The 16,379-nt window shown below is 44.7% G+C and overlaps 1 protein-coding gene across 1 annotated transcript; it reads right to left on the bottom strand.

The window, feature by feature from the left end:
• Nucleotides 1–6,672: 6,672 nt before the first annotated feature.
• Nucleotides 6,673–15,238, bottom strand: EMILIN3 (elastin microfibril interfacer 3). Its single transcript, XM_066586367.1, has 4 exons — nt 14,361–15,238; nt 13,048–13,170; nt 12,362–12,627; nt 6,673–8,957 (listed from the first exon to the last, which is right to left on the bottom strand). Exons 1-4 carry the CDS (start codon nt 14,543–14,545, stop codon nt 7,165–7,167), a joined length of 2,367 nt encoding a protein of 788 aa, XP_066442464.1. The 5' UTR covers nt 14,546–15,238; the 3' UTR covers nt 6,673–7,164.
• Between the last annotated feature and the right edge of the window lie 1,141 nt (nt 15,239–16,379).

The raw sequence follows: 16,379 nt of genomic DNA, 5'->3' as shown, positions 1-16,379 counted from the left end.
CCCCACGCCGGCAGTTCGAACTCCGCGCCAGACTGCAGGAGTTTGAAAAAAGAAGCGGGAAGATAGCGGCTGCCGATCCTCTCCGCATCATGTGTTCACTATATGCGGGGAAGATAGGGTATGTCCTATATATTCTTGGCCGTGGTATTCACGGCTAAGAAATCCCCGCAGTGAAAACGAAACCTCTGAACTCCTATAGAGATCGGTGGAATCGTTTTGTCCCGTTACATGGCTGTGATTATCACAGATGTATAAGGGGAGAAGAACACGCTCATCTGTTTAAGCCCTTAGTCTGATTCATGAGGTCGTCACCTGGGGTGGTTTTCATTTCGACAATGCCTTTTTAAGAGTTAATTTGCAGAATTTCTTCTTAATGTGTCTGTGACCATCAGTTGTGTTGTGCAGAGGTCGGGTTGGTATACAGTTCTGTACAGTGTTTATACCTATACAACTACTCTACTAATCCACATTATGGCAAGAACCAGTCAACTAATTAAAGAGAAATGACAGACCATCATTACTTTAAGACATGAAGGTCAGTCAGTCTGGAAAATTTCAAGAACGTAAATTGTTTTCATGACCACACTTGAAGATACCTGCAAACGCTGTGATGAACCTGGCTCTCACGAGAACCGCCCCCGGAAAGGAAGACCAAGAGTTACCTCTGCTGAAGGCAAAGTTAATTAGAGTTACCAGCCTCAGACACCCTAAATTAGCACCACAGCATTTGGTCTGATGACTCAAAATTTGAGATTTTTGGTTCCAACCACAATGTTTTTGTGAAACACAGAAAAGGTGATAGTGTGGGGGTGCGTTGCTGGTGACATTTTTGGTGATTTGTTCAAAATTCAAGGCTCACTTGGCCAGCATGGCTACCAGAAGCATTCTGCAGCAACATGCCATCCTATCTGATTTAAACTTACCATCATTTTCTTTTTCAAGAAGACAAATAACCACAAATGCAGCTCCAGGGTAAGGACTATTTGACCAAGAAGGAGAGTGATAGAATAGAGCTTCAGATGACATGGCCTCCATAATCACCCAACCTCAACCCAATTGAGATGGCTTGGACTGCAGAGTGAAGGAAAAGTAGCCAACAAGTGCTCAGCACCTCTGGGAACTCCTTCAAGACTTTTGGAAAGCCATTCCAGGTGATGACCTCATGAAGCCGATTTAGAGAATGCCAATTGTGTGCAAAGTTGTCATCAAAGCAAAATGGGGCTACTTAGAGGAATCTAAAATATAAAACATATTGTGGATTGTTTAACACTTCTTTATCTACTACGTGAGCACTCTTCTACTGAGCTGATTTCTTCAGGAAGCAGACAGCTACGTTCTCTCTGCAGTGGTCATGCTTGGTGTTACAGGCAAAGTTCATATTGAAATGATTGGCCTGTGATACCAAGCCTGACCACTGCAGTCGGAACAGAGCTGAGTAATTCCTGAAGAATTCAGCTCTGTGCTTGAATGTACCTGCCTAGCAAACAGCTAATCGTTGGGCTCCTGCGCAGTGGACACCCACCAATCTACAATTGATAGCCCACTCTAAAGAAAGGTCATCAATACTTTACAACTGGATAACCCCTTTAATTATTTGACATAGCATACCTCTGCCAGTGGCTTATCCCTTTTGTCGATGGCAAAAAAAAATGAACATCCTCAACCGATCTTAAAGGGGTATTCTGGGCCTATACTATTGATGACCTCTCCTCAGGATACGTTATCACTAGTTGATCTGTGGGGGTCTGCCGCTTGGGATCAAAATCATTGTTGGTTCGTTCGCTAATCGTTTGGTTTAAATATCGATTGTTCAGTTGTCCTCATTCACTTATACAGTAAATGTGAACGAATGAACCATGTATCTGCCTGTATGAATCGGCTGCACGAGGGAAATCATTCCGTCTAAAAGCACCCTTAGTGCAGCCGAGCCAAATGTTTACATCAGTGGTCATTAGAGATGAGCGAGCATACTCACTAAGGATAATTACTCGATCGAGCATTGTCCTTAGTGAGTATCTCCCCGCTCGGCAGAGAAGGTTCAGGTGCCGGCGGCGCAGGTGACAGGTGAGTTGCGGCAGTGAGCAGGAGGGAGCGGGGGGAGAGAGGGAGAGAGAGATCTCCCCTCCGTTCCTCCCCGCTCTCCTCCACCGCTCCCTGCTCGCCGCCGGCAGCCGAACCTTTTGTCTCGAGCGGGCAGGTACTCGCTAAGGGCAATATTCGCTCGAGCAATTGCCCTTAGCGAGTATGCTCGCTCATCACTAGTGGTCATTCATTTCAATAGGAGTGAAGCCTTTCAATTACACGTCTGGCCACAAATGTCCAGAGGATCAGCTGATCGGTGGGGATCCCTACCTATGATCTATTGATGACCTGCCCTGAGAATAAGTTATCAATAGTAAATGCCCAGAATCCTCCTTTAGGCCTCCTGTCCACGGGCGTAGCTCAGATAGGCTCACCATGGAGAATCGCGGTTAATCACAGCATGCTGCAATTTAAATCCCGCGAGTGGAGAATCGCACTGATTCCCTACTCGTGGACAGCGTGGCTGCTCTTACCATAGTAGTCTATGGAAAGCGTTTACTGTGTTTCCCGTAGCCGGATTATCGTCGCGGGAAACGCAGTAAAAAAAAACAAAACGAGACAGGCAGCCTTAATGTGTATGTTGATAGGGAAATCAGGAGAGATAATACCAGGCCAACAAAGTGTATGATCAGCTTAGACTATGTACCATGATTTAGCTTGGTAGCAGTCATGCCATTCTCCACCCCAGGCTGCAGTACTAATGAGATTTTACTGACTATTAGAGTTGAGCGAACGAGCATCAAGCCGTGTTCGACACCGCCCCAGTTTTCTCCTCCCCGCTTTGACGTGCCTGTTTTGGCCCCTCCCCACTGCGATGCAGCGCACGTCAATGGCAAATTTTTGGTCTGGCAGGTAGGGAAGAGGGGGGGAGAGAGAGAGATGAGGGGGAGAGAAAAAGAGATAAGGGTGAGAGAGAGAGAGAGAGAGAGAGAGGGGGGAGAGAGAGAGAGAGGGAGGGAGAGAGAGAGGAAGAGAGGGGGAGAAAGAGAGAGAGAGAGGGAGAGAGGGGGAGAAAGAGAGAGAGGAAGAGAGAGAGGGGGGAGAGAGAGAGAGAGGAAGAGAGAGAGAAAGAGGGGGAGAGAGAGAGAACCAAGAAACCAGAGCTCTCAAATTTTACGAAAAGCTCGACTCGAATAACGCGGACCTGAGCATTTGGGTGCTCGCTCATCTCTACTCACTATACATTTAGGTGGAGCATTTTCCTTACTACTTACTCTTCTTCCAATGCAGCGGACATGAATATATTTGAAAATAAATATTCCAGTTGCTCCTTTCCAACCCTCCGCTTACAAGGAAAGGCAGATGTGCAACAGATTTAGCACCTCCAGCCCCTTGATATTCTCTAAGGGTCTTCCTAGAGCTAATGCCTTACACAGTTATTTCACTGACCTGAATGACGACAATGAATGGAATGGGAAACTGCACAAAATAGAAACAAAGTAATAGGTTGGAGAAAAATAGCTACAGAACTGGAAACGCAAATATGGGGTGAAAACATTTGTAACTATATGTCTTAAGTCAGGGCGGGACAAAGCCTAATCATTGATGTTGTCTTCTAATGATGCCTATGATAGTTCTTATTGCTAGCTGCTAAGAATATATAGCTGTCTCCAGTCATTTTTCCACATCTGTCTTAACAGATTTGTCAGGTCTCCTATGTTACCCTATCTGAGGGCAGCGAATGCCAAGGCGGGTGAACGACGAGGACGTTGAGCCAAGATATAGTTTTTTATGATATGATGAAATATTTCCATGTATAAGGGCGGTTTCAGATGAATGTGGTTTCCTCCCATTATGTGGCTGTAATAATCACGTCCGCATAACGGAACAAAATGAAAACACCGATTTCAATGGATTTCAGTGGTTTCGTTTTCACTAGCTTTTTTTCTTGGCCGTTAATTGTACGTCCGAGAAAGGATAGGACCCGCCCTATCTTAGTGAATACTACGTGCAGGAAAGATCTGGCGGCACCTATCTTCCTGCCGTTATTTTCAAACAACAGCGCTTTGGTATGGAGTTTGAACAGCCGAAGAAAAGCCTTGCTCAGGCATAACTGCACTCCGTAGCGGCCATCGTTGTTGCGCCTACGGCCATCTGAAACCACCCTGAACTAATAGAGAAAGCCTTTATACATGCAAATACTGCATCAAATAACAGAAAGCTACCTATCCCCATGCTGCCCCTCTATGCTCTGCAGTCAGATAGGAGATCTGATAGCCACTTTAAATGTAGTATGTTGAAAACTAGGTGTTTCTATTACGATGCAGTGGGTATAACCGTCCATAGATTGCCATAAGAGGGAGCGGTATGTGTGTACCCTATGGCTTGTACGGCTTTCTTTACTTACCGAATGACCTTTTCTCTATAGTGTTACAATGTCACTGTGTTGTGTCTTTATTATTATTATATTTAAATGAGTCCACAAGCTCCCTTAAGGGCCGGTCCAGCTTTTCAGGGTAGGCTATCAGTAGCAGATCCGTGGTGGTTCGCCACCTGGGACCCCTACCGATCAGCTGTTCATCCAGCTAATGTACATTTGCTGATTTCTGCAGCAAGTGGATAGCTCTGTTCTCTCTGCCATTGCCCAGCTCAGTATTGCAAGGAAACCTTGGAATATCAAGTAGGCCACTGCAGACAGAATAGAGCTATCTGCTTCCAGCGCACATCAACTCCATGGAAAAGTGCAGCGGCCCAGCTAACAGCGGATCAGAGAGGGTCCTGGCCGGTGGACCCCCGCAATTTGAAGATAGGCCTTCAATAGTTAAAAGCTGTAAAGCTCCTTTAAATTCTCTGCAGATTATGGGTCTGGAGGTGGTATTACATAGTCAGAGAAGAACATTCTGCAATATTCTAATATACAAGGGTGAATCAAAAACGATGCCTCGGTGTCTAACATTTTATCTATCCCAGTGACTGTGAATGGCTATGAATGATGTTATATAGGTGTCGCTGCTCTACTGATACATGCTTTCCTTTTTCACCTAGAGTGATTAGAACCATGGATCGGAGGCCAAAACAAAGAGCTGTCATTGAATTCCTGGTGAAAGAGGGGTGTGCACCTAGGGAAAACATAATCAGCTGAAGAATGTTTATAGGGACACGTGCAACGCATCAACAACATCCTGAACTGTGCGGCGTCTGTCGCCTCGAATCAACTCATCAGCACCTTGTCGGTTCTCATCAGTGCCTGATGTTGATGGGCGGCCACTCCTCGGCTTATCTGCAATATTCGGTTTCTCCTGTTTAAAACTTCTTCACCCAATGCCGCACATTGCGAATGTTTAGCCGATTATGGAATTCCTTAGGTGCACACCCCTTTTTCACCACAAATTCAATGACAGCTCTTTGTTTTGGGCTCCGATCCATGGTTCTAATCATCAGTCTGAAAAAGAAAAGCATACATTAGTAGAGTAAGGCCTCTTTCACACGGGCATTGCAATTTTCAGCGCAATGAATGAGAGAAAGCAGCGACTACGCCGCGGCTAAATATCACGTTTTTTCACCCATTCACACAGCCGGGTGCGGCACATGTGTGACGTAGCCTTGAATTTCATCTGCCAGAGAAAAAGAGTTTAGCAATGCTAAACTCTCTCCCCCTCTCTTTGCCGGCTGATGGCGGCAATAGAAGCTCCCATTAGAAGCCTATGGGAGCTGGCAGCAAAGGGAGGGGACGAGAGTGGCATCCAGGAATATCTCCCTGGAGCAACACTGTGCAATGTCTGCAGTATACTGCTCTACGGCCACTGAAGAGAAGGACATTGCTATGCAAATGGTTCATTCATAGAGATGAGCGAACATGCTCGTTTAGAGCAATTACTCGATTGAGCATCGCTTTTTTCGAGTCACTGCCTAATCGGGCGAAAAGATTCAGGGGGTGCCGGGGGTGAGCGGGGGGGGGGGGGGGGGGGGGGAGAGAGAGAGCACTGTACTCTCTGTATCAAAAACTCTGCTTGCAGTCAATCAACAGGAGTCTTCATGGTACACTTCCAGTGGGTGAAAGTGGGATGCCCTTTAACTGTAACCAGCTCTGTGTAAATGACCAGTGGAAGGAAATACTAAGTGACTGCAAGCAAAGATTTGAAAACCTGCAAAGAATTAATAGAGAAAGTATGAAACCAAAATTGCGTAACTTTTCTACACAATGAATATGTTTTATTTGCCGAAACGGTAATCCCCCTTTGACCCATCGGTCAAATAGTAGTTATCCACCTAACGGTGCTGTCACTAGTCTCAGTGCTGGAGGTCCGTGGTACCACATTGATGAACTGATTGCTCCTATTATTAAGTTAGTTAAACCTGTGGTTGTACAGATTACACATTACTACAACGGAGTGCGTACATTTAAACAATATTTTATATGCAGCTTGCATTTTGGGCTGAATTAGCATTTTATATGAAAAACGTAATTCACTTGCAGATGTTGTTGTTAACCGCCTCATTCTCTTTAATGGATTTAATCATTTGAGTCAAATTACCAGAGCGTGCACAGAGGACTAAATCCTGACCCATAGGAATTGTTTGCAGTAATGTCATTCCTAAAGTATCCAGTAGGAGGAGTATTTGCAAAACTAACAAAGCAATAGAATGGAGTAGGTGAATGTATGATGCCTTTAATAACCATTTTTTTCGGATTTGTACAGTCAGTTATAGAATTTTTGCCCTCTTTTTGCACATTTTAGAGGTTTGGTTCTACAGCACATGAAGACGGGACTTTTTGCAGGGATAGGGTTGCATCATACAGTAGGCTTCTCTAATAAGGTCATCCACACCCCTGCAGTGCATAATAGGTAACAAAAAGGAAGAGAAGGAAATATATAAATTATTTAGAACTAGTCCTTGGTATATTAATAATGCCCTAGCACCATACAGATCCCTGCATTGCCCCAGAATCTCATACAACCACGAGGCAATGTAAATTCACCCTCCCAAAGTGGCTTAGCTGCCCCAAAATCAAGGAACATAAGTTTGTTAGATTTTTTCCAGGTCCCCTCCTGTTCTGCCACTTGTGCACTTCGCTTTCCAGTTTATACCTGTGGTTTACCACTGTGTTTGAAGAAGTTTTCCCACACTGCTTTGCCATTGCTATTTTCTTCCTGGATGTTTTTGTGTGGTGGGTGGCAGTTCCAGGCTTGGTGCCTGATGGTTAATTTTACTCAGCTCCTGTCTAAGGATTTCCAGCCCCCGCTCATGAGATGCTAGTGTGCTGTTAACCTGGTCCAGATAGCCAACTAAACTTGTTTCTTGAGCACCACAAGACCCTTCCAACTCTGCCACCCTATGTTCAAACTTGGACATCTCCCCATGAAGTTCATGAGCCAAAGACTGACAAGTTCCGAGTTGTCCTGCAAGCCGTGCTTTCACCCTTTCCATGTCCCCCCGCAACCCTAAAAGCTGTGATCGGCTGGTGCGGATATCAGAACCATGACCATCTACTTGGCCTTGAACAGTAAGCAGTTCCTCATTTAGCCGGTGTCCACGTTCCTCTGCAGTTGAGTTGACTTGGACTACAGCATCAGCATATTTATTTACTGTCTCCTCCAAACCATGCAAGGAGCGCCCAACAGTTCTCAAGTTAACTTGCAGTAGCGTGATTTCACCTTGTAATGCTTCTTCCTTTTGTCTTTCAAGTTGCCTCTTGATGCTCAAAATGGTGTTATTGAGGTGACCTAGCTGTCTTTCGACATCCTGGTTCTGCTTTTGGCATTGTGAAAGCTCACTGTGAATCTCAATGAGAGATTCTCCTACTGATGTGGAGCACCCAGCAGCACACAATTCTTCCACAGCAGCAAGTCGAGTCTGTATACCTTCCAAATTTTCAAGACCCTCTTTCCTTAACCCTGAAAAATGGGCATCCAACAGTGGTATCACTGCTCCATCTAGCGCCAGTGGAGCCGACGCATTGGTGAGCTCTCCAACAGCCGTCAGCAGCCTCTCTTCCAAGACTCTAACTTTGTCATCCACCGAGGCCCTTACCCCATCCAGCTCATTTAAAAAGTGGCCTCTTTCTTCTCCTTCTTGACAACATCTCCTAACACCTTCTTCGGTATAGTTGAGTCTGCTCTCTACTTCATCTAACCTTACTCCAACTTGTGGTTCCAGCATAAGCCTTGTGAGTTCTACATCCACTTTCTGGGTTAGGGTATGGTGATCTTCAGTTAGCTGACGCATGCCACGTTCTAGTTCCTCTACACGTCTGACGAGGTCTTCCAGGCGCCCACAGCAGCCTTCAGCTTCACTCATTCCCTGTACTCTGGCAGTTAATCCTAATATCTCTCTTCTCATTGCTACTTCTCGCCCATCTATTTCCTGCTGCATTCTATGACCTGCTGCCTGCTCAGCGTCTTGGCATTGTCTTTGCACTTCTTGTACTTTCAAATCACAGCTACCTTGGATCTTCTGTAGCTGAGCCTCTAGTCCATCCAGCAGCTTTGCCTGAGCCTCAGCCAACTTTCCTTCCAAATATTGCTCTAACAAGTCAGTGGATGTAAGTGGAGACGGTCTTGCAGCTTCTAGTAGATGCTGGAGCTGTGCTTCATGCCCCATAACCATCCCATTTACCTCTTCCAGAAGCTCGGATTTGGAACGAAGCATCTCACTCACCTCAGCTACTTTCCCAGACAAGTCTGCAGGGACATGTGGAGCCTCGGCCAAAGCATCAGGAATCATTCCAAAGCCAACGGAAGATTGTGAGGAAGAACTGGGCCCACTTACGAGCGAGCCAATCATTTTGTTGGTGTCCTCCTGGATGGCCACGCGTAGAGAGTCTCCCAGACCGCTCACCATTCCCTGTAAGCTGTCATAAGCCTGAGAGAGGCGTCTGACCTCTCCTTCCAAGCGGTCCAAACGTTCTCCAAAAACAGGCGACACTTTTCGTCCTGCAAAGGGCAGATAATTATTATTTGCACCGTTCTCAAGCTGACCAAACACAATATAAATGTCGGCCAAACCAGCTGGGATCTGCTAATGATTTGACTTGCATGGGGGACTCTTAACTTTTCCCTGGTAACATAATGTCGGAGGATAGTAGATTAGTCACTGTGAGAAGGGTCTGGTAATGGCTTATTCCCCTCTCCCCATTGAAAGGGACATGCATGTTAAGGGGATTGTCTGGAACCTTGAGCGTTTTTTCTAGTAATGACCTATCCTCAGGATAGATAATTATCAATAGATGATTGGTGAAGGTCTGCTGCTCGGGATTCCTGATTGCTGATGAGGTGAATGCAGACTGCGCTGTCCATACTGCAGCAGCCCAGACTGGACTGCAGGCACAGCTCCCACTGATCTCAATTAGAGCTGTGTCTGCACTACCAAACTGGGCCGCTGCAATGTTGGCAGTGCTACCTGCTTCCAGCGCTGACCACAGTGATAGCAGTGCCGAGAAATCCGCTGGTCACGGGGATCCCGATTGGCAGACCTCTGATCATCATCTATTGATGACCTATCCTTACTATTGGTCATCAATAGAGAAGATGCCCAAAGTACTGGAAAACCCCTTTAATTGTGATCAAGAGAAATAACTAGTAATTTGATTACATCAAAGTGCACTAAAAGCTTTATGAACATCCGCTAATTTTTCCTGAAATGATTGCTATACTCTGTGAGATCAGAGAGAATGCAGCAGCTGTCACACGTCTGCCAATGTTTTCTCATGTTCTGTCATTGATCTCTCTATTGGCACAAATATGTACAGAAGGAAGACTAGCTGCTTCTATATTGGCACGCGGATAGCAGACACACTGTATAAGGCAGCAATAGCTGGTCCGCTGCACAGGCACAGCAATGGCTATGAACATTCTAATGACAGTAGGGCACTACGGCAGGTGGTTTTTATGGGCCCCTTTAAGGGAACAGTTTTGTAGGCACTATATAGCATTAACATAGTATGCGGTATCATGACACCATAATCAGGCACTTCTACATTGTCATTATATGGCAGCATATTGCATTTTATTAGCATTATAAATGTTATTATATTAGCAATACATGGCTCAGTTATATTAGAAATGTATTGAAATTGTACATCAGTAATATATTTCACTGGTATGTATTGATATTCTGATGTATATAGGGGGGGGGGGGAAGTAGTCTGGTACCACACTCTAAAAGAAAATCTTTCTTTGTTGCACATTCCAACCAATCACAGCACAGCTTTCATTTTACGTCTGCAGTATAAGAAATGAAAGTCGCGCTTTGATTGGTTGCTTTGGGCAACAAAGACAAATTTTCTTTTAGACGGCTTTCATAAGAGTGCGGTGCCAGACTACATTTCCATGGCCGCCCTATAGAATTGTAAGGCAGCCACCAGTACATTGGCACTGCATGGCACTGCTTTATTAATGGAGTGACAAGATTGTGTTGGCAGTGTAAGATTCTTCTTATATTGGATAGTATACTGTAGCTCTAATTTCTTGCTCATTGTATAACAGTGTTCTATTTGCACTCTGTGACACTAATTTATTAGCACTGTTTGATACTCCTAGTAGAAATATGGAAATATGGTTAGTAGAAACAGCCAGCAAGCTTGTTATCAGACATTCCCTCTAACAACTTAGGTGCTGTTCACATATGTACTCGTCGCTCGCACTGTTCAGCCTATAAGAGCCAAACATGGGAAGTAATAGAAGTGCCAGATTCCGTACAAGATGAGCATGAACAGCTCTGGGGTCTGTCAGGTGCCCATCATGCCTCCTGGCATTTCACCGGACAAAATAGAGCACTGCTTTATTAACGGAGTGGCATACTGCTCCATTTTGTCCAGAACTTTGTGCCGGACACTTCGATGCTGATGTAAACAGAGCCTTAGCTGATCTCCTAAAATGCCACTATTTCTTAGTTATTTCCACCCACATCAGATTACTGTATAGGGCCAGGTGTAAAGATTACATTTCTCGGAGTGTAAATCAAGTGTTGGACAGACACTGAGGTAAGGTAAAGTCCCCTGGTGCGAGCACCGAGTCATGACTGACTCCTCGGGTGATGTCACATCGTGAAGTTTTCTCAGCAGCCTGTTTTAGCAGGATAGTTTGCCATTGCCTTCTCCAGTCATTTTTTTTACCTCCACCAAGCGGGGAACTCATTTTACCGACCTCGGAAGGATGGAAGGCTGAGTCAACCTTGAGCCGGCTACCTGAACCACGCAGGGATTGAACCTGCCACCTTTCTGCTGCCTTAAAACTCTGTGCCACTGAATCAGCAGGGAATTCTGAGAGATTTTTATTGTGGCTGCCTGTATAAGTGTGAAGGCACCTCTGTGGTAATAATACGGGCTTGTAACTTTGGGATAATTACATGATAAGTAATGTAGTGGATTTGAGTGGTGACGTAATTTTGTGAAAAGGGACAAGTTATAGCACCCCTCCAATTCACAGGGAAAGATTCGCTATACATGCAGAATGTATAGTTAAAGGAGTAGTCGAGGGGAAGAAACTGAAATGTAAATTTGCTCAGTGCTGAAAGAAAAAAACATGATAAAAAGTCCAACTCACCTCACCCGATCCCCACAGTCCCCGTTCCAATAGTGCCTGGTTCATCGCTCCTCTCTTCTTCAGTCTTCAGCGATGACATCCCATCACACGGACATGTGAACATTGCTGTCAATTACTGGCTGAATGTCACTCAGGATCAACCAGTAATTGGCTGCAGTGGTCACATGTCCCTATGATGGGATGTTGTCACTGGAACTGGAAGAAGAGTGCAGTGGGGGACTGGGCACCATTGGAATGGGAGTTGCAGGGATCGGGTGTGGTGGGTAGACTTTTTTTTCAATGTTTATACGCATTGCTAAGTAGATTTTTTTCCTCCCCAGACTACCCTTTAATATACTTGGTGCCCTCCTGCCGTGATTTGTCCCATTCTCAGTTTAATTTCTACATTCTCAGACTACTCGGTGCTCAGTGACTTTCATAGTCTGAGACAGAGGTGTAACTATATGCACCCGGGCCCACGAGTCTTAAGGCCTCTCTTCTCCATATAGGGAGCCCAGTACTATGACTAACGCATTATAGTTGGGGGCCCTGTTACAGATTTTGCATTGGGGCCCAGAAGCTTCAAGTTAGGTCTCTGGTCCGAGACACTTCCCCTGCTCTTGGGCCACGGAAGGTGTAAGAGAAAATTAAATATAGACACAATGATATTATCATCTGCAATAGTCCATCTGAGAGACGGGGGAATGTCTCAGACTACTGAAGCACGCTGCACAGGGTAGTCTGAGAATCCAGTAGATGTTTTACATATATAAAGAGGCAGCCACTGGTTAGTTTACACATACAGCTTTCCTTACCATAGCCAGTCTTCTTTGGGGGTGCAGGTGGGTCAGGAAGAGTTTCTGGCTGCAATTTGGAATAAGTAGGTGGTGTCTTGGGCGGAGGGAACAGCTTCGACCCCGGAAGAGAAGCTTTAGGTCCCACGTAAGGTGGAAGGTAGCCCGACTGGACAGGAGGTCCATCTTGGCAGGAGTCCCCTGAATGTCCTGGACAACAGCGCCACTGTAGTTCGGTCACTATCTTGTATCCAATCCTGTACTTGGGTCTGAAGAGAGTCCTATACCTGTTTACAAAGGGGCAAATTAATGATGGTGGAATTTGACATGCCTTACCTGTACCAACAACTTTTGCAGATTGCTGCTGAACTTCCCATTTCTAGCAATGCGAAGGAAGAAGAATGCAAATAATCATAGACCGTGAAACCGTAGATGTATATTACAGAGAGGTTAATGATATGACTAATTTGCTAAGGTGGTTCAATGGGTTGCATATTGCTTTTGAGCAATCTGAATAGGGCAACATCTGCATGGAGTTTGTAAGTTCACTAAAGGTTTCCTCCAGGCACTGCGATTTGCTTACATTAAGTTGATTTCTAATGGATTTTCCCATCTGTGATGAAATTAAAGAAAGAGCACATGAATTGTATACATGATAGAAAGCGATGTGATGTAAGGCCATGCTAACGTTCAGCACAGTAACTTACATTACAGTTCCTGGACACTTGGGACCCCAGCTGCACTTGAGGTACTCCGCTTTGATGTACGGTTCGGTGCCATCCTGCATAGTGCACGTCACATTCTTCTCCACGACGTATACGCAATAATTCCTACAAAAAACCATAGCAGGATTATATGGAAATATCTGCTTATTATGCAAAGAAAGATCTTTCTGATCCACTAATGCAATATGTATATATTGATAATATGGAATGCCATGCTGTGTCAGGGGCACTGGCAATAGAAGAAGACACAATTTTCTTACATTATTCCAGGCAGAACGCCAGAAACATGCGAGAACAAGGGAACTTAGTCAAAGAGCTGTTATATGAGCTTGTAGAATACTGTACCACTAATATTTAACATACTTCTCTGAAATAATGGATTCATACAGCCACAACAAATATGTAGCAAGGGTCAACTAATCCCTGCCCTTGGCTCATGACTGAACTACATCCCCCAGCATGCTGCTGATTCTATTACAGGCTATCTATCTGTATTCTTCCTTCTTGCCCACCCCCCCACCCCTTCAAACACACAATATAGCCATCATTTTGGAACCTGTGGCACTATTATAATTGCTTTTTTATTATTTAATAGGGATCGGAGAGACAGATTCCATTCAAATACATTGCATATTTAGCAATGTGGAGACTGCAAGAAGAGAACCGAAGACCTGCTCCATTGCATACTGTACTCACATGTGCTATGTGTGTAAATGAACATGGTCTTTACTCCGTAATGCACAATGGTAATGGCACTGCATCGTCTATAGTTAGTGTTGAGCAAATCAAACCCGTAGAACCCTCTTTCAGGTCGAAAAGTTCAGTTTGGCACGAACCCAAACCAAGCTTTTAGCAAAGTTCTACCTGCATCAAGGTTCTACTAGTTCAGTTCACTTAACACTAGTCCTGAACACTGATGTGTAGCACCATCTAAGAGCCAACAAAGTACACTCATGGCTCATAGATAGTATTATACACCAGTTTTATGGGTTTTGGTTCGGTCCAAACTAATCCAGACCAAACCAAACTTTTTGGAAAAGTTCAGCAGATTGGCTTGTTGTATAGTGAATAGACCCTGAAGTGCGGTTTATAAATCGTTGCTGTATGGATATTTAGACCTTTTATAGTTGATGTTTCATTTTGCAAATATTAACATATTTATTATAAGTACAGTAAGTTATTTTACAATATATGAATACGGAATTACACACATAAACACATTACAAGAATACACATAAAAGTCTGTATATTTATGATCTGAGTTTCTAGAAATATGGATATTTTGCCAGTATTACCTGTGCTTGGTAATGGGCTTGCCATACGTCTGAGGTTGAGAGCCTGAGGTATATAAGCTGTGAATGAACCTTCCGCTGGCCGGAGGTGGGTAGTACGTTCCTTTGGCATCCACTGGACATAATAATCCATTAAAACACATAGAGAAAGCAACTAAAAGCAAGATCCTGAGCATCCTGTCTTCCATTCTTCTAATGGTTGAGTGTAAGCACAGTGAGGACTGATGAGAAGTATGCAGGGGTCAGCGATGAGGAGCTAAAATGTCTATATCCCTTCTTAAAAAGGGTCTGTTCCGAGGGGGGTCCTCAGGAACTTAAGAGAACTTCACTTTTACTCTCCAACTTTCTAGCAATTACTTCTCACAGTCCAAGTGGGCTCTCGTCTATCTGATGCACTTCAAGTAGCCTCTTCCAGTAAAAAGACTACACCAGGCACACTCCGAAGGGGTCGGTAAAATACAACGTCTTTGTGCTTGACCACAAAATTAGGATTCCTTGGAAGTCATTAGTCGGGGATGTGAGATGTTTGTCCTTTGGTGTCACTTGGTCATCAGACTCTGTCACCGAGTGTCAGTGTGAGTTTCGGTGTGACAGTCTTTGGCTACGATTGCTGGCTCAGGCAAGCACAGTTTCCATCCTTTTTTTTTCTGCTCTCTTTTATCTTCTCACTTTTGCTCTTCTGCGTCTTTATTTTGCATTGTCCCTTTTTCCTTCAGGGCTCACACCTCCACAATGCACTTTCCTCTCTGCTCCAGAGAGGTGAATAGTTTTCTTTATTTTGGTTATGACTTTGTGAGTCTTCTGTCTCTCTGCCTGCTACTTTCTATCACTCTCTAACTTTTCTGTCTTTCTTCAGCCTCCCTCTCTCCCCTGTCCCTGTCAGCTCCTCGCAGCTCCCTCTATACCCCAGACCTGTTAAAGGGGAGGGGGTGATTGGGGTGGAGGGAGAGGAGGAGTTTGTAGGATTAGAATAATATACCCCCCTGCTCTGCCCTTTCCTGAAGCTGTGTTACCTCTGCCAGCAGCAACATGAGACCAAGGCTGGCACTATGTGTCACATTCAGCGAGGGCACACGTGCACAGCTCGCATGTACAATGCAACATGCAACGTCCAGCCGGACTGGCTGCCACCTCATCCTGACACATGGAGGGGAGAGCACAGCAACTTGTGAAGAACTAGACCATTGTGAATTCTAGCAGATGCAGCTGTGCGCAGGAACCTGCTCCTCTACAGCTGTGACACATAGCTATACATGCCTCTTGTACTCAGATGGGACCTTAGATTCAGATCAGGGACACTTTGCGTTGGCTTCATGGATAATATATATTCTAGACAGTATTTTGTTTGTTTTTACCTGATTATAAAGAGTTGATGTTAAAGTTATTAACTATCATTAATGAGATTTGATCTGCTGTAGCTGTTTATTCTAGGATATAGAAATACCAAATATGCCTGATCAAAACTATAGATCTCATTTTCTCTACATACGGAGTGGGCAATGGGAAAAGTATTTAAAGGGGTTTTCCGAATTCTTGTTTTTTATACAGATATGGGCACCTGATGCCCAAAACGATATAAAATCAATATAGTCACCATGGCATTCGACCACCACTTCGGCAGTGCGGGTCCACAGCATCTGACAGGTGACGGCACCCGGCAAGAAGACCCGGTGATGTCCTGTAAACCTGTCACATGGGCTTCTAATGTAGAAGCCTCGAAGGAGGTTTATAGGATGTTGTTGCTGACGTCCATGTCGGGTCTACAATTGGGTGCAGCGGTGGCATAGATAAATAACTTATATGACCGTTGCAGCACTTTTAAAAAGCAGTGGGGGAGCAGCGCGGCAGCAGGGAGGTGAGTATTTTTTTTATATATGTGTCACCCCCTCCACCTCTATTAATTTTTAACTATATCAGAAAACCCCCTTTAATGTATGCATACAGGGTGTCTACAAAAATACCCGTCTAGGGTAGGGTTGCCCCCTTTATCACAAATAAATACCAACTAAGGTAAAAGGGGGT

Source organism: Eleutherodactylus coqui, chromosome 13 (assembly GCF_035609145.1).
Source record: "Eleutherodactylus coqui strain aEleCoq1 chromosome 13, aEleCoq1.hap1, whole genome shotgun sequence".
NCBI classification, from domain to species: domain Eukaryota; kingdom Metazoa; phylum Chordata; class Amphibia; order Anura; family Eleutherodactylidae; genus Eleutherodactylus; species Eleutherodactylus coqui.
This window is presented reverse-complemented; position numbering and strand designations above follow the sequence as displayed.

Coding starts and splice junctions, on each gene's coding strand:
- EMILIN3 (XM_066586367.1), bottom strand. CDS start 14,545: ATGGAAGACAGGATGCTCAGGATCTTGCTTTTAGTTGCTTTCTCTATG. Junction 13,171..14,360: donor AAGCCCATTACCAAGCACAG/GTAATACTGGCA, acceptor GGTTTTTTGTAG/GAATTATTGCGTATACGTCG. Junction 8,958..12,361: donor CCCAAAGAAGACTGGCTATG/GTAAGGAAAGCT, acceptor TGCCCTTTGCAG/GACGAAAAGTGTCGCCTGTT.